Source organism: Monodon monoceros, unplaced genomic scaffold, assembly GCF_005190385.1.
Source record: "Monodon monoceros isolate NGI ecotype Baffin Bay Population unplaced genomic scaffold, NGI_Narwhal_1 Super_Scaffold_20, whole genome shotgun sequence".
Classification (NCBI taxonomy): domain Eukaryota; kingdom Metazoa; phylum Chordata; class Mammalia; order Artiodactyla; family Monodontidae; genus Monodon; species Monodon monoceros.
In genome coordinates, this window is record NW_021703777.1 from 37,165,354 (window position 1) to 37,185,314 (window position 19,961).

Consider the following 19,961-nt stretch of genomic DNA (forward strand, 5'->3'; position numbering starts at 1 on the left):
GCTATCTTTATGTAATTCAATTATACTAATTAGAACTTTGTTAAATTATAATGTCTTAGGAATTTAAAATACTAAAGCAGAGCCTTGATCCAAATTCCTAATTAAATTCTTACATTTTAATACAAGGCAAATAGCCTCAAGAACATACTGTTAGGGATGTTTATGTAAACTGATCTAAAACATTTTTTCTCTTATTTATATATTTTATAGATGTAGATGAAGGAAGAACACAGAAGTGATACCTCAGTTCCCATCTCCTTTCATTAATTGATAAGCAATGATCACAGCTAAGAAAGCTTGTTGTACCTACAGGGAATGATGGAGATTTTTCCTTTCTCTAATTGCAACCCAGAGATTTGTGGCTGAGAAAATAATTGTTTAATTTATTTAAAAGACCAGTAAGAAACAGTAAATAAAAGACCAGTAAGAAACCACAAAGAAACATAGAAACTATTCCCAGGGGACTATACTGTGTATGCTGGTTGGATGTATCAACATTGTCTGGTTTAGCACTACATCCATATTTTATGTGAGTTAGAGTGGAGGGAAGCCCCCAGAGAGTTGATACTGAAGGTGTCTCAGAAATTACTTAAAATTGCATTTACAATTTTCCTTCAAATCTTTCAACTTACTTCTGAGAAAAAGAAAGATACTTTGGCTATAGAATATAACTTTTAGCAGATGTCCATTACCATTTCCACGTGAAGTAAGTTTGCCTGAGGGACTCAGACACTCTGTTACAGCTTCGTAAAAGTTAAAATTAATATTCAACAAGTGTAATTTGTCTCTTGGTCTCAATTAGCAAATTCATCATCTTGAACCAAAGTAAACAATGAGAAAGAGTGTGAAAGATGCCAACGAAATGAAGGAGACCAGGGAGATTGGGTTGACCTCAGTCTCCATCAGTTTCTAGCAAACCCTCTACTTCTTAGACTACTAAGCACCACAATGCTTTAATTTTCTCCTACTTACCAAGGGCTTGGTTTCATCTTCGTCTTTGAAATAATAGAGTTGATCTCCTTTGAGCACAAACCAACGGGTATGCCAAGTCTTGACAAAGCCTCCCTGCTTCCTCAGCCACCCACACTTCATGGCATTGTTCCGCCCTTGGCCTTGTTGGGAGTTCTCCATGGAGTCATTGCTCTCCTCCATTACCAAGCTGATGGACTTTCCTATTTAGCAAACAGACAACAACAACAAAAATAAGGTGCTCTGATATATTCAATTCCCTCTTAAATTACCCCTGTCCCTTAAAAAAAAAAAAGCTGGAGGTAGAGTGAAAAATGTAAATTAACTCACATACCAAATTTCTAGAAGCAAACCACAAACCTGACAACAATATTCCTGGAGAAAACTTGGACACAGTTCCTTGCGTCTTCCCACTCAGCTGTGAGATAATATACCTTTTTTCCTAAGTAGAATTAAAGAATGGGAAAGTTCTAGAGATAATGGGTTAAGAAGTAATTTGGGGAAGGCAGCTTTGCTCACCACTACACCACCAACGCAAGAGGCAATTTCTGAAGACAAACTAAAACCACCAATAAAAACATAACTCTCATGAAAATGGGCCTCTGTGTCTGGTGTGTACTGATTGGGACCTGTTTGTGCAGGCCTGTGATTATTTGAGCAAACTTAGCCTGACACATGTTACAGTTTAAAGGGACTATTTTAAAAACCTCAGTGGAAGACATTTGTTTTACATATGTAAAAATTTCTCAAGATGTCTCTGCTCCCCTTTCCCCCAAAGTATCCCCTTGAGAGTTTCTTTGGCTGCTTAAGAATTAGTGCAGCTGAAAAAGCTTAAGAAAAAAAAAAAAAAGAAAAGAAAAAAGTCCCGCCAGTGAGTCTCTTTCAAACTTCAGGAGTGAGTGGTGTGTTCCAGTCAACTGCATGATGAAGAAAATTTCAAGGTTATTGTGAAGGAATATAAGGTCATACACACTGTCCATAGCAAGCAAATTAATTTATCATAGAGGAAATATTAATCTACAGGTGAGAGGCTAAAACACCACAGTAAGAAGGTGGCTTTTGGGAGAGCCAGGGACAAGTGTTTAAGAACAAAAGACATTTTCCTGTCCTGAAGGCTTCCTGCAGGCTCTTGCCAATGTTTATTCCTAAGCACTTTTTCAGAAAGTGAAAACTACACTCTTACCCTTGTATCTTTCATGAGGATATAAGGATACAGATTAATTAATAAAACATAGATTACTCCTGTTCTGGTATATTCATGCACAAAGCTTCTATTTTTTCAGCAAGGTTCCAGAAAACAAGCTGTCTTTCTATCTAGTCTTCATTTTCACTACTAATTTTTCAATTAATTTATGTGTACACAACCCTAGTTATAAATTCCATGAAGTTTCGACTGTCAGCCCTTGGCTGTTACGTTTCTTCCTTGAAGGTACAGGGTTAAACCTTGGACTTCTGGTTTCTTTGAATTTAGTCCTGCCCTTCCACTTACAGGGAAGAAGCAGAGCTAAATATTTCTTATTTTGACCATTTCAACCATCCTCTCAGGAGTTTTGCCTCTTCCATTGGCATGCATTCTAATCTAGCTCCATCCTTGCTTTTATCGTCATCTCTTCAACCTACTTTTAATCTTCAAGTAGGTCACTTGACTGCCATCTATCTCATTCAATATCCACTTTTTCCTTTCTTATCCTGAAACATCCTTCTGATGAACAGGCCCTCATCTCTATAAAACATCTTGAAACTTCCTTCTCTCCATAGGGCATTCCTATGGCAATCACCGCTCACTGCAGGAAACAGTCTCCCATCGTGTGTGTGCATGTGTGTGATGAGACTGGATCATGCCTGATGCTTCAAGTTTGTTATGCCCTTAGGGCAGGAACTTTCATCTCTTTTCTTTCACAGTACTTGACCTAGGATAAAGAGCCAAGTAAATCTCACTTTAAATGAATAATAAATGCTGTATCATAATTTAGATAATAAGTATGTTTATCTAGACCACTCTAAATAATATTTTTTGGTTTCCTGGTGTTTAAATTGTTCACATCTACAAAACTTGTTATCTCATCATTACCTATTTATTCTTTAACCAAATATATTAACTTATAAAATTGAATAAGCTCTTAAAACAATCCAACATACATCCACTTGCACACACACAAATCTAGAATTCATTGCACAGCAACAAATTTTTTCTTTGCAGCCCTTCTTTTTTTCCCTCTCATATTAATTCTTTCCATTAAATTTTTTTTTTTTTTTTTTTTTTTTTTTGTGGTACGTGGGCCTCTCACTGCTGTGGCCTCTCCCGTTGCGGAGCACAGGCTGCAGACGCACAGGCTCAGCGGCCATGGCCCACGGGCCCAGCCGCTCCGCGGCATGTGAGATCTTCCCGGACAGGGGCACGAACCCGTGTCCCCTGCATCGGCAGGCGGACTCCCAACCACTGCGCCACCAGGGAAGCCCCTTTCCATTAAATTTGAAAAATCTCCCCTAAAAGGTTTCAAGGTAAATATCAACCTACCATCAATAATATAAAAAATACAAGTGTCCAATTCCACATTTGTCTACTATCAATCCTTAGTAAAAAAATGTGTGCACATTTGAACATGGTTTATGATTCTTCTTGCATGTGTTGTTTATAAGCCTAATGAAACCAATGACAGCATCACTCACTGAACTGCTGGCTATAATGCCCATATTTTCATGACTTCAGAATGCAACAGAAAGTGTTTTAATAGTACTAATTGTTAACAATTCATTAAAACAGAAATGAAAAGAGATTGTATGATATCCCTAAGGGAAAATAATACCACAATTTTTGCTGGTTGAGTAAAGTTAAGTTTTACTAAGATAACCATAATTTTTATAGAGGAGTCTTGACATTTCTTCAAAAATCAAATGCTTCAAATTCTACCCTTCATCTTTAAAATAAGGATGTTGGACTGGATGATTTCCAACTATGGTCCCTTCTTGCACCCTGAAATCTACCATCTCTGTAATTCCATAAGCATAAGGACACCAGATATCCTCAACACTTAGTACAATATCTGGCATATGGTGAAGCTCAATCAATGTTTGATGAATTAATAAATTTTGCAATAGGTTTGGTGCTAGATATCTAAAAGTGAACATGATCTCCCTCTGAAACCTGATCTTGCCCAACACCCAATCTTAGTAAAGGCTACCATGATATGACCAGTTGGAAAAAAGAAAAAGTGATCACTTTAGATTTCTGATTCCTCCTCACCCTGAATATCAAATGTACCTGTAAATTCAGAAGATGCCTCCAAAAAATATTTCAAATCTATCCAGTTGATTCCATCTCCATCACCAGTCTATTACCCAAGCCACCATTGTCTTTGACTGGATGATTCTGATGGCCCTCCAACTGGTCTCATTGCTTCCATTTTTAACCACAAACACAATGAAACATGCTCACACATGTTTCATTCTCCACAAAATAGCCAAAGTGAGCTTTAAAAAATTAAATCAGATAATGATTCTCTACTCTTAAATTTTTGATTGGTTTCCATTGTACTTATTTTAAAATCTAGAGTCTTAACCATGGCATACAAGGTTCTGAATCATCTGACACCCATTTACTGATCTAATCTAATCTCATACCATCACCTCCTCATTTCCCCGCACGCCACACACACACACACACACACACACACACTTAAAAGTTCTGATGCAGCAACACCAGGTTACTTTCAGTTCTGCAAACACCCAAGCTCCTTTATGCCTGGAGTTTTATTTATTTATTTATTTGTTTGTTTTTTATTATTATTTTTTTAACATCTTTATTGGGGTATAATTGCTTTACAATGGTGTGTTAGTTTCTGCCCCATAACAAATTGAATCAGTTATACATATACATATGTTCCCACATCTCTTCCCTCTTGCTTCTCCCTCCTTCCCACTCTCCCTATCCCACCCCTCCAATGCCTGGAGTTTTGATGCTTGCTGATCTCTGCCTAGGCTGCTCTGCCTCATGCTCTTTACATGGCCCACCTCTTCTCATCCTTTAAGTCTCAGCCTAAAACCTACCTCCTCCAACCACCATTACGAATCACCTAGTGAATTAGTTCCCCTCTTGTTATTCTCTATCACTGAATTCTGTCCTCTGTCTTCCTGACACTTCTCTAAATTGCTGTTTCTTTAGCTGTTTATTGCTGATCACCCCTGCAGGATCCCACACACTTCAACAGGTCAAGAACTTGCTTCTCCTCACTGCAGTATATCCAGTGCTTACTTTGTACTCAGCAAGCAATTGTTGAATCAAGGAATGAAACTATGTAACAATCACAATAGAATTCCTACAAAGAATATTTTGGAAAGTTGTGAATTTCCATTTAATGCCTTAAAGAAGATGGTCTACCTTAAGAACTTGATTTTTTTTCCTCCTTTGACACAGAACACTTCAATTAACATGAAAATTGTTCTTAAACACAATGTTAAAATCACAAAATTTAAGTGAACCTGAAATTGCCCTTTCTGAAGAAATTCAAAACTGCACCTCTTAGCTTTGGCAGGAAATACATGTAATCAATTCTGGTTTTGCTTGAAGGAATGTATGGTTCGCTCACTCAGATTCTCAGAGAATGTTTTAACTGAATCTCCACTGGGAAAGTACTTTCCTGTGGTCAGGCCGTGGCAGCTGGGTTGTATATGAGATGCCAGTAGGACCATCGACCTCAGTGCTTAGCAAAGCAACAAAACAGTAACATAAATAAATGGTTACTCTAAACTAAAACAAAAGCAGAATTAAGTTAACTTGTGTATTCACAGCCTTAATGATAGCTACTGTACTATGCCGGAGCTCAAAAAGGTCCCGTCATTTGATGGGCTAACAGATTTAAATTATTTTCCAGGGATGGAAACTGGTTTGTACATCTACTCGTACAGTACTTTTTTGCAGCCAGATGAGCTAGGAACGCATGCTGCGAGTATTACATGGTGCGATCAGAAATGAAATTCATGCTCTTAACAGAATTTTCTAGAAGTCCAACAGCCACACGCATAGGTATTATTTGTAACTTTGTTCCAACAAAGAACCTATAAATAGGCACATAAACAAAGATGTATCTAAACAGAATGCCATAAGCTATAGAGTTGCAATGTGTTCGAATTTACCTACAAGACGACAATGTTCAGCAAACACAAGAGAACGGCAAAGGAGGAGGAAGCTAGAGGGAAAGAGGAGGAGAGAGAACAGCTTAAACCGCGTTCCACCACAATGCCTCCTTAACACTCAATGAACATGTGCTCCCACATATGTGGGACCAGCGGGAGGTGCATTTTTACGGCCAGCATCAGCTCCCTCAGCTCTGGTGGGGAGAGTATCGCACCGCACACACATGATCCCAGAGCTTCAGAGTACACATGATTTCATACCACATGGCTGCTCAACACAAATTAACTACTCCAGTTGTTTAAAGAACAGTGATCTGTTCTGTTGCTAGGAGAGAAAACAAATATAAAATTGGCAGAGTTGGTAAAATACTGCAATTTGTGAGCAATTTGTGTAACTTTCAAGGGTCATTTTTTTCACATCCAATTGTCACCTTTTGTGTTGACGGTGGAACCTAACTCCTTTGTAAAATGAATGTGATTGCACTGTACATGATGTATAACTACAGAGGGCCAATATTTATCTGAATTCTAACCCTTTTCTTATTAAAAAAAAAACTGTTCTGTACTGTTGCTAACATGCTAGTTTGACAAGCAGTAGTACATTTTATTGAGCTGTATGCCTAAATGCTAGCATATAGCCTTTCTATAGGTAATGGTTCACACCACAAAAACACACACAGGGAATTAGTATGTGTGCATATGTGTATGTATTCATTCGTATGTGTGAGTGCAAGTGTGTATACACATATATGCATACATGTGTATATGAACATGCATGTGTGTGTGTATGTGGGTATATACACTTTGTGTGTGTCTTCTCCTTAAGAAGAAAACCCTTAAAGGCAACATATTTGTTAAGATTCTTTTCTCATTTTTTAAAATACTAAGTTCCACGCCACTGGAAGACATGTAAGGATATTCCTGCTGATCTGACATTCTTTGATGAAGCAAAGAACATAAAAGAGCTTTCCATACGAGGTTCACTGAACAAACTGGTTGTGGTATACTACTGTCAACCTATGAAGTTATATTTTTATTTTTATTATTTACCAGAACATTTCTTTAATAACTGCAATTATTTACCTGATTAGAACTTAAAACTCTTTTAAAATTCTAAATATTTAAATAATTTCTGGCCTGATTTCTCTCTCTCTCTCTTTCCCCAAGCAGGCACTAAGGAAAGGCCATATGAACACACAGCGAGAAGGTGACCATCTGCAAGCCAGGAAGAAAGCTTTACCAGAACGTGGCCATGCTAGTACCTTGATCTCAGAGTTCCAGCCTCCAGAACTCTGAGAAAATAAATTTCTGTTGTTTCAGCCATCCAGTCTACGATATTTTTTTATGGCAGCCAGAGCAGACTAAGACAATGTACATTTACAAAATGTGTGCACGAAAATATTTAAAGAATTACATCTTAGTAGCCTAAGTAACCTCTAACTAAAGAAAACTGATGAGTGAAAAACAGTGCACTTTCTGTACCTCACTCTCTACCACACCACCTCTCCACTGGAAGAATGAATCAAACTGTGATACCTACAAGGGAATCAGCACTCTAGATCCCATATTGCAGTGGATATAGTGGAGATTGTTTTAGCTCCAAGATAAATTCCAGGAGGCCAAATCTGTTTTCAGGAAGCAATCGAATTTTTAAAAATACTTTGAAAGGGTTTTCCACACTTGGTTGTTCTCACTGTGTGATTAACTTCTATTCATCCTTCAGCTCCTCTACGAAGGTTTCCCTAGAGCCACTGCCATCCCCAGTCTGGATGTTCCCTTTCCACAAGTTCCCATGTCACTCTGAACATAGCCTTTGTCACATGTGGCCATATGCTTATTACTGTTCAGTCTTCTACACCAAAACTCTTGGAGGATATGGGCTCCCTGAACCCCCACACCAGCATATACTAAATACTCAAAAGTTTGTTAAATAAATGGAAGGGAATGAGGAATGAATGAATAAGCAAATGCATCAGTCAGTCTTTGGGGCCTAAGAGAATGGACCTCAGAGGCCTCAAGGTTCCCCAGAGTGCAGTGCAAAAATCCTAAACCATTTGATGTTATAGACACAAATGAAAGGACTTCAGTCCAAATTCTCCTGTCTAAATACAACCTTTTAAGATTTTAGTGGCTTAAAGCTAAACCAAACTTCAGAAACTGTTGAGCAAAGAGAAATCCCATTTGTCTCACTGGGATTATAACTCGAATTAAAAATAAAGAAACATTTCTTCTTAAAACTGAAGAGTTTAAGTGTGAAGAAAACAGGAGAACTGAATAATGTACAACAGTCATGAATGCAAAGTTTAAAATAGTCACCAGAAGAGCATACCTGGGGGAAATTTAATGGTAATAATTTTATAAATGTGCAGTTATTTTCCTGAAGAAACACTAAATATCCTGTTCCTTGATTCATTTGAAATTTTGTCGAAAACAACAGAGAATACACAATAATAGAAAATTATATACCTGTCGGAATGGATCAGGAATGTCAATCTACATTTTATATTTTAAGCTTCAATATTTCCATATTCACTTGGTAAGAAATCAAAATGACTTAATGGGATGAACCATTTGAGAAAAAGTTTAAATATTTACTTTGTTTTTGTTGTATGTTTAATGCCTTAGACTTTGTAGAGAGAACCTGCTCCTTCTTAAGGAGGTTTTAATTCAACAGGGAGAAAAGTATTTTAATATATATTTAGATGTGTTCTCCCACCACCACATCAGTATCTGAGGGATCAGTAAAAAAAAAAAGAAATCCACTGGAATTCCCAAGGCTGATAATCTTAGTAGAAATAAAAATCAAATCAAAACAAATGTTTTACCATTGATGGAATTGAGAGAAATGACAGATATGTGGCAAGTGTGCAGCTACTCTTAAGCTCATGACAGCCATTACTAATTAATCACAGTTCTCCTTCCTGAGGGACCTAGATGCACCTCCAGATGGCTTCTCAATACAGCACTCCAGACAGTCACAACAAATCAATCATATATGAAAAGGAGAGAGAGACTCTTCATTACTTTGATCCTGTAAATAAACCAAGAACTGAAAATAACCCCCCTAACAGAAAATAGAAACTCAGGTGCTCCCCGAGAGAGACTGCCATTTGAAATGAGGAAAGAAAAGAAAATCAACTTATTTTTTTCTTTTTAAATTGAGGTATAATTGACATAACATTATATTAGTTTCAGGTATACAAAATAATTAATATTTGTATATATTGCAATATAATCACCACAGAAAGTCAACTTAATATCAATCACCATATATAATTACAAATTTATTTTCTTGGGATGAGAACTATCAAGATCCACTCTCCTGGCTACTATCAAATATGCAATACAGTATTATTAACTATAGTCACCATGCTGTACATCACATATAAATACAAAACGCTTCTCGAATTTGCAGGGGCCATGCTTATCTTCTCTGTAGTATTCCAATTTTAGTAAACATGCTGCCAAAGCAAACAGGAAAGTCAACTTCTTTTAATGGAAAAAACTAATAGTTTGCCGAGAGCTCTAAGATGGCAACTATCATTGCATCATATGGCCACAAAGAACAAAGCAAATGGATCTGAAGCAGCGAAAAGGAAATAGGAGTTGAATGTCCCTTGTTCTATATTAATTAACCCCATCTATGACTAGACCCTTAAAAATAGGATCAGAAAGCAGATTTTATAAACATTTCAATTTTTAAGCTTTTGTGTGTCTTTCCCCTCCCTCCTAGTTCATTTTTCATTGGTAAAACTTTATTTTGAAAAGCTGTCTCAAGGAAAAAAGAAAAGAGACTTTCCACCTAAATCTGAAAATTAATGGGATTATAGTACCTAGAGGATGGGGGAGCAATGGCAGCCATGAAGGGGAGCTTTTGTACACAGTGGGCAGAGTGAAGAAAGCAAAACTGAGGCAAGTAGAATGCTGAGGAAGACAGTCAGGCTAAGGTGGGAAGAACCTTCCCAGGTGGGTCCTCCTCTCATAATAGGAAAATAACCTCTGGGCTGTCATTTAAAGAGGTCCTCCATCTCTATCCCCTGATGGTCACATTTTTATACTTAGACAAAAGCCTGTATAAAATACTACTTTTGATGTCAGATTTCATTAGTGAATCCAACCCAGGAAAGTCAGTTATGCTGTCGATCACATTATCATTTCAAGGCTCTCTGTGGAGCCAGCTTTTTACTCAACCACACTTCAAAGAAAATATTATACAAGTAGGTAACTTTGGCTGAGACAGTCATTTGTCTACAATGAACTCTCAAGTTTTCTCCTTCAAATGCAAGCCCTGAGGTGCTTAATGATTTCCAATAAGAACCACTTCTTTTATTGTCAATTAATCCTGTGGGTTGAACATCATCAGCCTTGCTTTAAAGCTCTGGAAAATTATGGACACTCTAAGTATATAAATTTTGTCCTAATCACTGAACCACAGTTACTCTCCCAATGATTTATTATATTGAGGTATTGACAATCCAATTTTTTCATTATAATTTGAGGAAAGTGGGGACAGATCAAAATGAAAAAATCTGACTTCTCTTCCACTTCATTCAGCATCATTCACATTATGATGGACTTTGATGTGTTAAACTTTAATCATTTAGGAGGTACATCATTCTCATATAATTTGCATACATTTTAGTTCTTCAAAGTATCTAATTAATTCACACTTCAGTTTTAGATGAGCAGAATAGAAATCTAGCTTTACTGCACCTGAATATATTTAATTAAGAATTCTGTGAAAGATAAATAAATCCCATATACAAAAAGCCATTTTTAGTTTAATTTTTTATTTTATACATTGTTAAAAGCCATTTTTAAAAAATAGGAATTTTGGTGGGACATATAATATTTGGAATGTCCAGAAGCCTATCCTTGGGAACCCTCTCTCCCTCATTCCATGTTGTTTCTGATGGTAGCACCATCCCACTGCCATAGGGTGGGCCTGGACTTGATTACACCTAGGTTCTGAGCTCTCAAGCAACAGTGACCAGCCCAGGAAGAGGGCATGTGACTGAAGCAGTGCCAAGTAGAGTCCTTCCTTAGGACAACTATAGTGACGCTGGAAGAATGAGCATCTGTGATGAATGAGGCTGACAGCATTCATCTCCCCTGGCCTGTAGAGGAAAGTGGTCTGCACAATGAAGTGATGCAGAGATAAGCAGATATGAGAAAAGACTAGAGAGAGCCCCGGAATATCCATCCTAGTTCTAGCTCCTGAAGTCCTGGCCTTTGTGTATCTTCCTTTGATCTTATGAGATATGTCTTACTTTTCCCGGCAAAGTGAGCAAATAAATTCCCATTTGCTTAATCTAGCTTGAGTTGGTTTTAATCACTTGCTACCCCAAAAAGTTTTTCTTAATATCCAGGAAAAACACAATGAAACTATGTGTGGGAAAAATTTCTTTAAAATGATGAAAATCTAGGCTTCCCCTACCTTGCATCATACACAAAAATTAATTCAATATGTATATTAGACCTAAATTTAAAAGCTAACACTTCCTGAAGAAAACATAGGAGAATAAATTCACAACCGGGGATGAAAAAGTTATTTTTTAGAAAGGATATATAAAGTAATAACCATAAAAATTTATAATTCAGAAATTATTAAAAGTAAAAACTTCTGTTCACCAAAAGACATCATTTAAAAAAAGGAATAGGCAAGCCAGACCTTGTTTGAAAATATTTCTAAAACATATATCTGCCAAGAGACTTACATCCATAATATATAAAGGATTTCTACAACTCACTAATAAACAGACGAAAAAAAAAACCCAAAACAGTTTAGAAAATGAAAATAAATTAAATAAAGCCTTTACAAAGGAAGATATAGAAACGTCCAATAATCTCACAGAAAAGTCCCAACACCATTAGTCATCAGAGAAACGTATATTAAAATCACAGTAAGATAACATTACATAAACATTTGAATAGCTAAAGTTAAAAACAGTTGACAACACCAAGTGTTGATGAGGAAGGATATGGAGCAACCAGAATTTTCAGACATTGCTGGTAAGAGCATAAATGGTACAACCACTTTGATAGAAGGTTTGGCAATTTCTTATGAAATTAAACACATCTTTACCTATGATTTTACCAATTCCAATCAAAGACGTTTAACCAAGAGAAATGGAATCCATATGGTCACAAAAATACTTGAACGAAAATATCCATGGTGGTTTTATTTATATTAGCCTCAAGTAGAAAACACTCAATGCCCATCAACAAGTGAGTAGATAAACAAATTATGGCATAATCATACGGTGAAATACTCCTTAGCAATAACAAGAAACAAACTATACATATACATAACAACATAGATGAATTCCATAGTTATTATAATGAGTAAACGAAACCAGATACAGAATATACACTTCATGATTCCATTCATATGAAGTTCTAGAATAGGCCCAACCAGTCTATGATGATAGAAACCAGAAAAATGGCTGCTATGGAGGGGATGGGAAGGGGCACAGGGAACTTTCTAAGGTGATGGAAATGCCTTATGTCTTTATGGGATATGAGTTATATGGGTACAGACATCTGTCTAAACTCATGAACTGTACATTTGAGATTTATGCACAAATTATGTTGTTCTAATAAACCTTATCCCTAAAATAAACTGAAAATATTGAATTCTAGCTAGTGGGATTGCTTTTTGCTATAGAATGGATTAGCAATTCTGAAATTACCTTCTGAGTATTCCAAGTTGAGTAAATAAATATGTATGTTGAATGCAATGGGAAGCCAGGTTTCTCACTGTTGGAAAAGGAAGCTACAAACATGGAAATGGAAAGATGAGAATGTATCCTGTGTTTGAGATAGAATTAGAGATATCATCATGAACTCGTGGTTTTTATTTTTTTAATAAAAATTATATATATTTATGGTGTAGACCATGATGATTTGGTATATATATACATGGTGAAAAGATGACTACAGTCAAGCTATTAACATACCATCTCCTCACAGGGTTATCATTTTTTGTGTGTGATGAGAGCACCTGAAATCTACTCTCTTAGCAAATTTCCAGTATTTGATAAAGTATTATTAACTATATTCATCATGTTGTAGCTTAGATCTCTAGGTTTATTCATCATGCCTAACTGCAACTTTATACCCTTTAACCAACATCTCATGATTTTTAATAGATAGGTACACAGATACAGAAATAAATATAGACATATATTTACTAATGCTGCTCACTGAGAGAACCCTGAAGTAATGACACACCAGGAGCGAGCAATGAATGAGTACACCTAGCATCCAGATCTTGACTTCTAAACACCATTTACTTGGAAATAGAATCATGGCTACTTGGATAAAAAAAGATTGATTCCAGGGCCTCACCAGGAAAAGCACAAGGTGATGCTAGAATAACATGTGCTGGAAAGTAAGGAAATTCTCAAGAATGATGGAAGAATATTGAAAGGACACAGAAGCTAGTTTGAAGTGGTTTTCACTGGACAAATATGGGACAATTTGAAGATAAGAATAAATAATGATAGTAATAGGTCATACCCATAGAATAAAACAAGAATACATGAGTTCTACTGATATAATAAACAAACAAGCAAACAAATAAACAAGTGGAAGATGTGAGAAAGCTCTTCCTTTCAGTAGAATGTCAACTAATAAATATGGAAGTGATAATGAAGTTACAAATTATCAATGAATGCAAAACCTAGTGGGTAAATGTTTGGTGGGGAAGACATATTTACATAATCTCAAAGTACCTTTCCACAAATTAATCCTAATTTAGAAAGGGTAAAATAGTAACTTTACTGTGAAGAAACCTGGCAGACCCGATGCAACCAGAGTTTACATCATCAATGTTGGAACTAATTGACATCATGGGCCTCTTGATGGGATGCTCTGAGAAGGACACATTATCACTTCTGTTGTGGCCCTGCCAAAAATGCATAACCTAAACCTAATCATGAGGAAACATTGCACAGACAAAAATTGAGGTACATTCAACAAAATAACTGTTCTCCATTCTTCAAATATCTCAAGGTCAAAAAATACAAAATGGTTAAGGAACTGTTCCAAATGAAAGTACACTAAAGAGACATGATAACTCAACAGAATGCTTGACCCCGGCTTGCATTCTGAGCCAAAACATAACAGAGAAAGGGGACATTATTGGGAAAATTAATAAAACTTAAATATAAACTGTGGATTAGATAATATTTTATTAGTGTTAAATTTTCTCATTTTGGTCATTGATAATTATGTTATCAAGGCAGTTATGTGACTTGTTTTTAGGAAATACACATTCAAGTATTTAAAAGAGGTAGATGTCTTCAATTTATTTTCAAACAATTCAGAAAAAATCATAAATAGACATATATATAAACACATATATAGATGAATGATAAATGAAACAGAATGTAAATAATTGGGAATCTGGGTTAAGGGTGTTAGAAGTTCTTAGTACTATTCTTAGAACTTTTCTGTAGATGTGAAAGTATATCAAAACAAAAAGTTATACAACACATACGATTCACTGTATGCTGGCTCAAATGAGAAGCAAAATTTGTTTTTCATTTGGCCACCATGAGTAAGTCTCAAGTATGTTACTGTAATTGAAAAGGTACTACAGTGGGGCAAAAACCCTGTACTCAGAAAACTATAAGATACTGATGAAAGAAATCAAAGATGACACAAACAGATGGAGAGATATACCATGTTCTTGGACTGGAAGAGTCAATATTGTGAAAATGACTATTCTAACCAAAGCATTCTACAGATTCAATGCAACCCCTATCAAATTATCAACAGCATTTTTCACAAGATTAGAATAAAATAATCTTACAATTTGTATGAAAACACAAAATACCCCGAATAGGCAAAGCAATCTTGAGAAAGAAAAATGGAGCTGGAGGAATCAGGCTCTCAGACTTCAGACTATACTACAAAGCTACAGTAATCAAAACAGTATGGTACTGGCACAAAAACAGAAATATGGAGCAATGGAACAGGATTGAAAGCTCAGAGATAAACCCATGCACCTATGGTCACCTAATCTATGACAAAAGAGGCAAGAATATACAGTGGAGAAAAAACAGTCTCTTCAATAAGTAGTGCTGGGAAAACTGGACAGCCACATGTACAAGAATGAAATTAGAACACTCCCTAACACCATACACAAAAATAAACTCAAAATGGATTAAAAATCTAAATGTAAGGTCAGACATTATAAAACTCTAAGAGTAAAACATAGGCAGAACACTCTTTGATATAAATTGCAGCAGGATCTTTTTTTGATCCACCTCCTAGAGTAATAAAAATAAAAACAAAAATGAACAAATGAGATCTAGTTAAACTTAAAGCTTTTGCACAGCAAAGGAAACCATAAACAAAACAAAAAGACAACCCTCAGAATGGGAGAAAATATTTGCAAATGAAGCAACTGACAAATGATTAATCTCCAGAATATACAAACAGCCCATACAGTTCAATATTAAAAAACAAATAACCCAATCAAAAAATGTGGGGAAGATCTAAATAGACATTTCTCCAAAGAAGACATACAGATAGCCAAAAAGCACATGAAGAGATGCTCAACATCACTAATTATTAGAGAAATGCAAATCAAAACTACAAGGGGTATCACCTTACACTGGTCAGAATGGCCATCATAAAAAATCTATAAACAATAAATACTAGCGAGGGTGTGGAGAAAACGGAACCCTCCTACACTGTTGGTGGGAATGTAAATTGGTACAGCCACTGTGGAGAACAGTACGAAGTTTCCTTAAAAACCAAAAATAGAACCATCATGTGACCCAGCAATCCCACTCCTAGGCATATACCCAGACAAAACCATAATTCAAAAAGATACATGTACCCCAATGTTCATTGCAACACTATTATAATAGCCAGGACATGTAAATGTCCATCAAGGGGAATGGATGAAGAAGATATGGCACATATACACAATGGAATATTACTCAGCCATAAAAAAGAACAAAATAATGCCATTTGTAGCAACATGGATGGACCAATAGATTCTCATACTGAGTGAAGTAAGTCAGACACAGAAAGACAAATATCATATGATATCTCTTTACATGTGTAAACTTAAAAAATGGGTACAAATGAACTTATTTACAAAACAGAAGTAGAGTCATGGATGTAGAAAACAAACTTATGGTTATCAGGGGATGGTGGGGAGGGATAAATTGGGAGATTGGGATTGATATATACACACTACGATATATAAAATAGATAACTAATAAGAGCCTGTCGTATAGCATAGGGAAATCTACTCAATACTCTGTAATGGACTATATGGGAAAAGAATCTTAAAAAAAAAAAAGTGGATATATGTATATGTATAACTGATTCACTTTGCTGTATACCTGAAACTAACACAACATTGTAAATCAACTCTACTCCAATAAAAATTAAAAGAAAAGAAAAGGTACAACACTAAAAGTTAGTAAACATGGTTTTGCAATTAAATAGCTACCTGACCTTAAGAAAAGCCTTTGATTCTCTTGGTCTCAATCCTCTGAGCCACAAAATAAAGAGGTTGAATGAACTATTTGATATCTAAGATTTCTGTTAACTCTACAATGTTGTGATTCTTAGAAATGGTCTTTTAACAGCATTGTACCTCTAGCGGTAACATGATTAGTAGGAAAATTTTTCTAGTTCAGTTACAGCTAAGACTTCTAAAGGAAAAAGGACAGTAAATAGAGTAGAAGTCTTGTTCTATTCCCAGCCCTCTTTATTGAATTGCTATGCCATTTTAGCATCTTATCATTTTATTTTTTGAAAATCTCATGCCTTAATTTAGAAGACTATAAAAACAACTACCACTGAAAATCTGTATATTTTATATAGAAATATGATTTTACTTGTTTAATAAAGAATATTGATATATAGCATTTACTCATTATTCTAAGCAATATATATGTGTACATATGTATTTGTGTATATGTGCTTATGTGTGTATATATACTCATTTAATCCTCAAAACAATTCTATGAAGTAAGTATGATTATTATTTCCACTTTACAGATAGGGAAACTAAGGTACCAAAAGGTACCTACAGTCCTACCGCTAATAAGTGGCTCTTTAAAAACAACCATTCATTCAAACCTAGGCAGTGTGGCTGCAGAGACTCTGTCTTACTCACAATTCTACATTTCCTCTCAAATATTACACAGAAATAAACTCTAGCATAGAATAGCATACACATTTTAATAAGACCATGAGTAAAAGTGATCTGAGTCATAAAACTATTTATGTCATAAGAATAAATATATATTTGTTTTATGTGTATATATACATATACACACACAAAGGAGAAGCAAATTCTGTTCTTCAAATATGTATACGTGTGTATGTGTGTGTGTGTATATATATATATATATATATACATGAGAAGGCTCATTTTCCAGATCTATCACTAATATATTCTTACCTTGATATTTATGCACATATATTTCATTTTGAGTTTTTACTTTTAAAATTCTAATACTGGACAGACCCTTCCACGTGAACCTTTTGCCACATTGACTTGTTGCTCTTTCCCCTTCAGCAGCTTGAAAGCAGTCAAGTGAAAAGCTCAGAAACTGCTGGTTGTCCGTTCTTTGCAGAGGGCAGCAAATAAAGCCCCACCGTGCTGTAGCACACCTGACACTCTTAACCCAGGGAAAAAAGAACGAGGCTCGTGTGCTTGGTACTTTATGAGAAAATTAGCAGTGAAAAGGACAAGTTCCTTTTTGCCTTAAAAAAAGAAACTATGGAGCACTGTGTCATTTCAGTTGGAAAAGTACAAAGTTGTATAAGTCCTAAAAATTTTATTACAGCTTGACTAACACCTGTTCTCTCACTGCGGGTGCCAATATCTGTAGTCACCTGCTTGGCTCAGTAAGGCCTCCCTAGACGCTGGAAAATTACTCATGCTAATCCCAAATTCACCTCTCATGAGATCTAGGTTGGGTGAAAAGACAAAGCTGAAAGACTTAAGCAAGTATACTTTTAAATGGCAATGGAATTATCTGAGAGAGAGAAAAGCCAGGAGTGACAACAGTAAGAATTAGAACCCATAATGTTTTAACATGTCTAACATATTACCTTGCAAAAAATAATAATAATCACCAGTATTTATACATAAGGCTCCTCATAAATTTCATATAATCTGAATTCCATACATTCCTTATAATCCATATAATTCCTGACAGAACCCTTAAAAAGCAGGACTGATGTCCCTGTTATATGTAGGAACCAAATGGCTAAGGTGACTTGCTCAAGCCATAAACCTAGCAAATATCTGAGCAGGTATTTTTTTAAGAAGATGCTTTTTTAAAAGAAGTTTTTTTTTCCCACCAAACTACACTGCTTCATACTTACAACATCACCTTACACAGACCACACTGTATACTTACTAGCATTCCCCAAAACTGAAGGGACAAACACTGTAATGACAGAACAAAGAGTGAGCACTTAAATATTTATTACATCATAGCTTAATATTGTTATAAAAAATGTATAAGACAAAATTAACAGACTATTGAGGAAATATTCTAACAGTATTTATTTTTCATAGAGCTGCTTTAGAATTCTAAGAATTTAAACATAAAATGGAGATATTACATAAAGGGTCACTTATAAAAATTTAAGTATTAGCACAACTTCAATTACAATCTTAGAGTGAAAAAATAAAACATGTTTTAAGGGTTGCAGAAAAAGTCTTCTTTCCAACATGGTTGTGAAATGTAACACTCGGGTTAATTAAATATGAAGTCTAGTAATGTCTTCTATAACATGAACAGATGGCCAATTTCCAATTAATTAGAAAAATAATCATAATTATCATCAAAACTATAATAAACACAATTCAGTCTTGCTTTGCCATTCAGAATCTTGTAATACTATAAAGGTCAGTTACCAGGATTTTTATCATTAACAGATCGCTAAATAATCCAGATTCAATCATCATTTTTCTGCTGCCCAGCTAAACCAACAGTTAATGATGGTATTCTTCCTGCTCCCAGAGCTAAACTATTCTTTTTTCCTATCTTCCCTCCCCATTCTCTCTATCGTAACTAGCTTTGTTCTACTCTCACCACCACCCCTTTGCCTCACACCTATATGATGATTTCATTCTTTGATGTTTCTAAGGGCCCCTCTCTTAGTGCTACTGCAAGACTGATCATTCTTAAACATGTATTTTATACAGTCCAGAACCTTCAAAAGCTTCCAACTGTATAGCACATTATGTTTAAATTTAGCCTCATTTTCAAAGTGTCATAATCTAACCCAGTTTACCTTTCCAATTTATTGTTCATTACTCCCCCAATAAGCACCTATGAAGCAGTCGTCCAAATCTGTGTCTCAATTTAACACAAACACACAGTGCTTATTCTTACCTCTTCCTTCATGGAACTTACTACAACTAAAATAATCATTCTTCATCATCATAATCATCATAATCATTACCACTATCATCAACAGCGAATGTGCATATTACTTAACACGCACCAGGCAATGTCATTAGTGCATTATACTTTTTATATAATCCTCACAATAACCTTGTGAAATAGATACTATTATAATCATCCTCATTTTACAGAAGGTCTAAAGCAGTCAAGTAACTCATGCAAGATCACGAAGGTAGTAAATTGTAGAGTCAGAATTCAAACCAGCAGTTTGGTTCAAAATTTTACACTCAACCACTGTCAGTAACATACCTCTGTCAGTAACATAATTAGCTATTAATTATTTCACATATGCTACTCTTATCTATTTAATTATAAAACTTATTTATAAGAATTTTATTTCTTCAAGGGGCTTCTTAATATGAGATACACAGTTAGCTCAAAACAAATGTTTCTAAGGGA

At 35.4% G+C, this 19,961-nt stretch overlaps 1 protein-coding gene and 1 pseudogene across 5 annotated transcripts in view; both read right to left on the reverse strand.

The window, feature by feature from the left end:
* ARHGAP24 (Rho GTPase activating protein 24) overlaps positions 1 to 19,961 on the reverse strand; it is a 518,868-nt gene that overhangs the window by 430,442 nt on the left and 68,465 nt on the right. For 3 of the 5 annotated variants that reach the window (XM_029234798.1, XM_029234801.1, XM_029234799.1), the window contains exon 2: positions 973 to 1,172. In XM_029234798.1, coding sequence (XP_029090631.1) covers positions 973 to 1,152 — 180 coding nt within the window. In that variant the 5' untranslated portion in view covers positions 1,153 to 1,172. Of the gene's footprint in view, positions 1 to 972; positions 1,173 to 1,329; positions 1,549 to 19,961 lie in introns of those variants that run through there. The other 2 variants (XM_029234797.1, XM_029234800.1) reach the window with 2 other exon arrangements.
* On the reverse strand, positions 9,488 to 9,575 carry LOC114903331 (annotated as a pseudogene).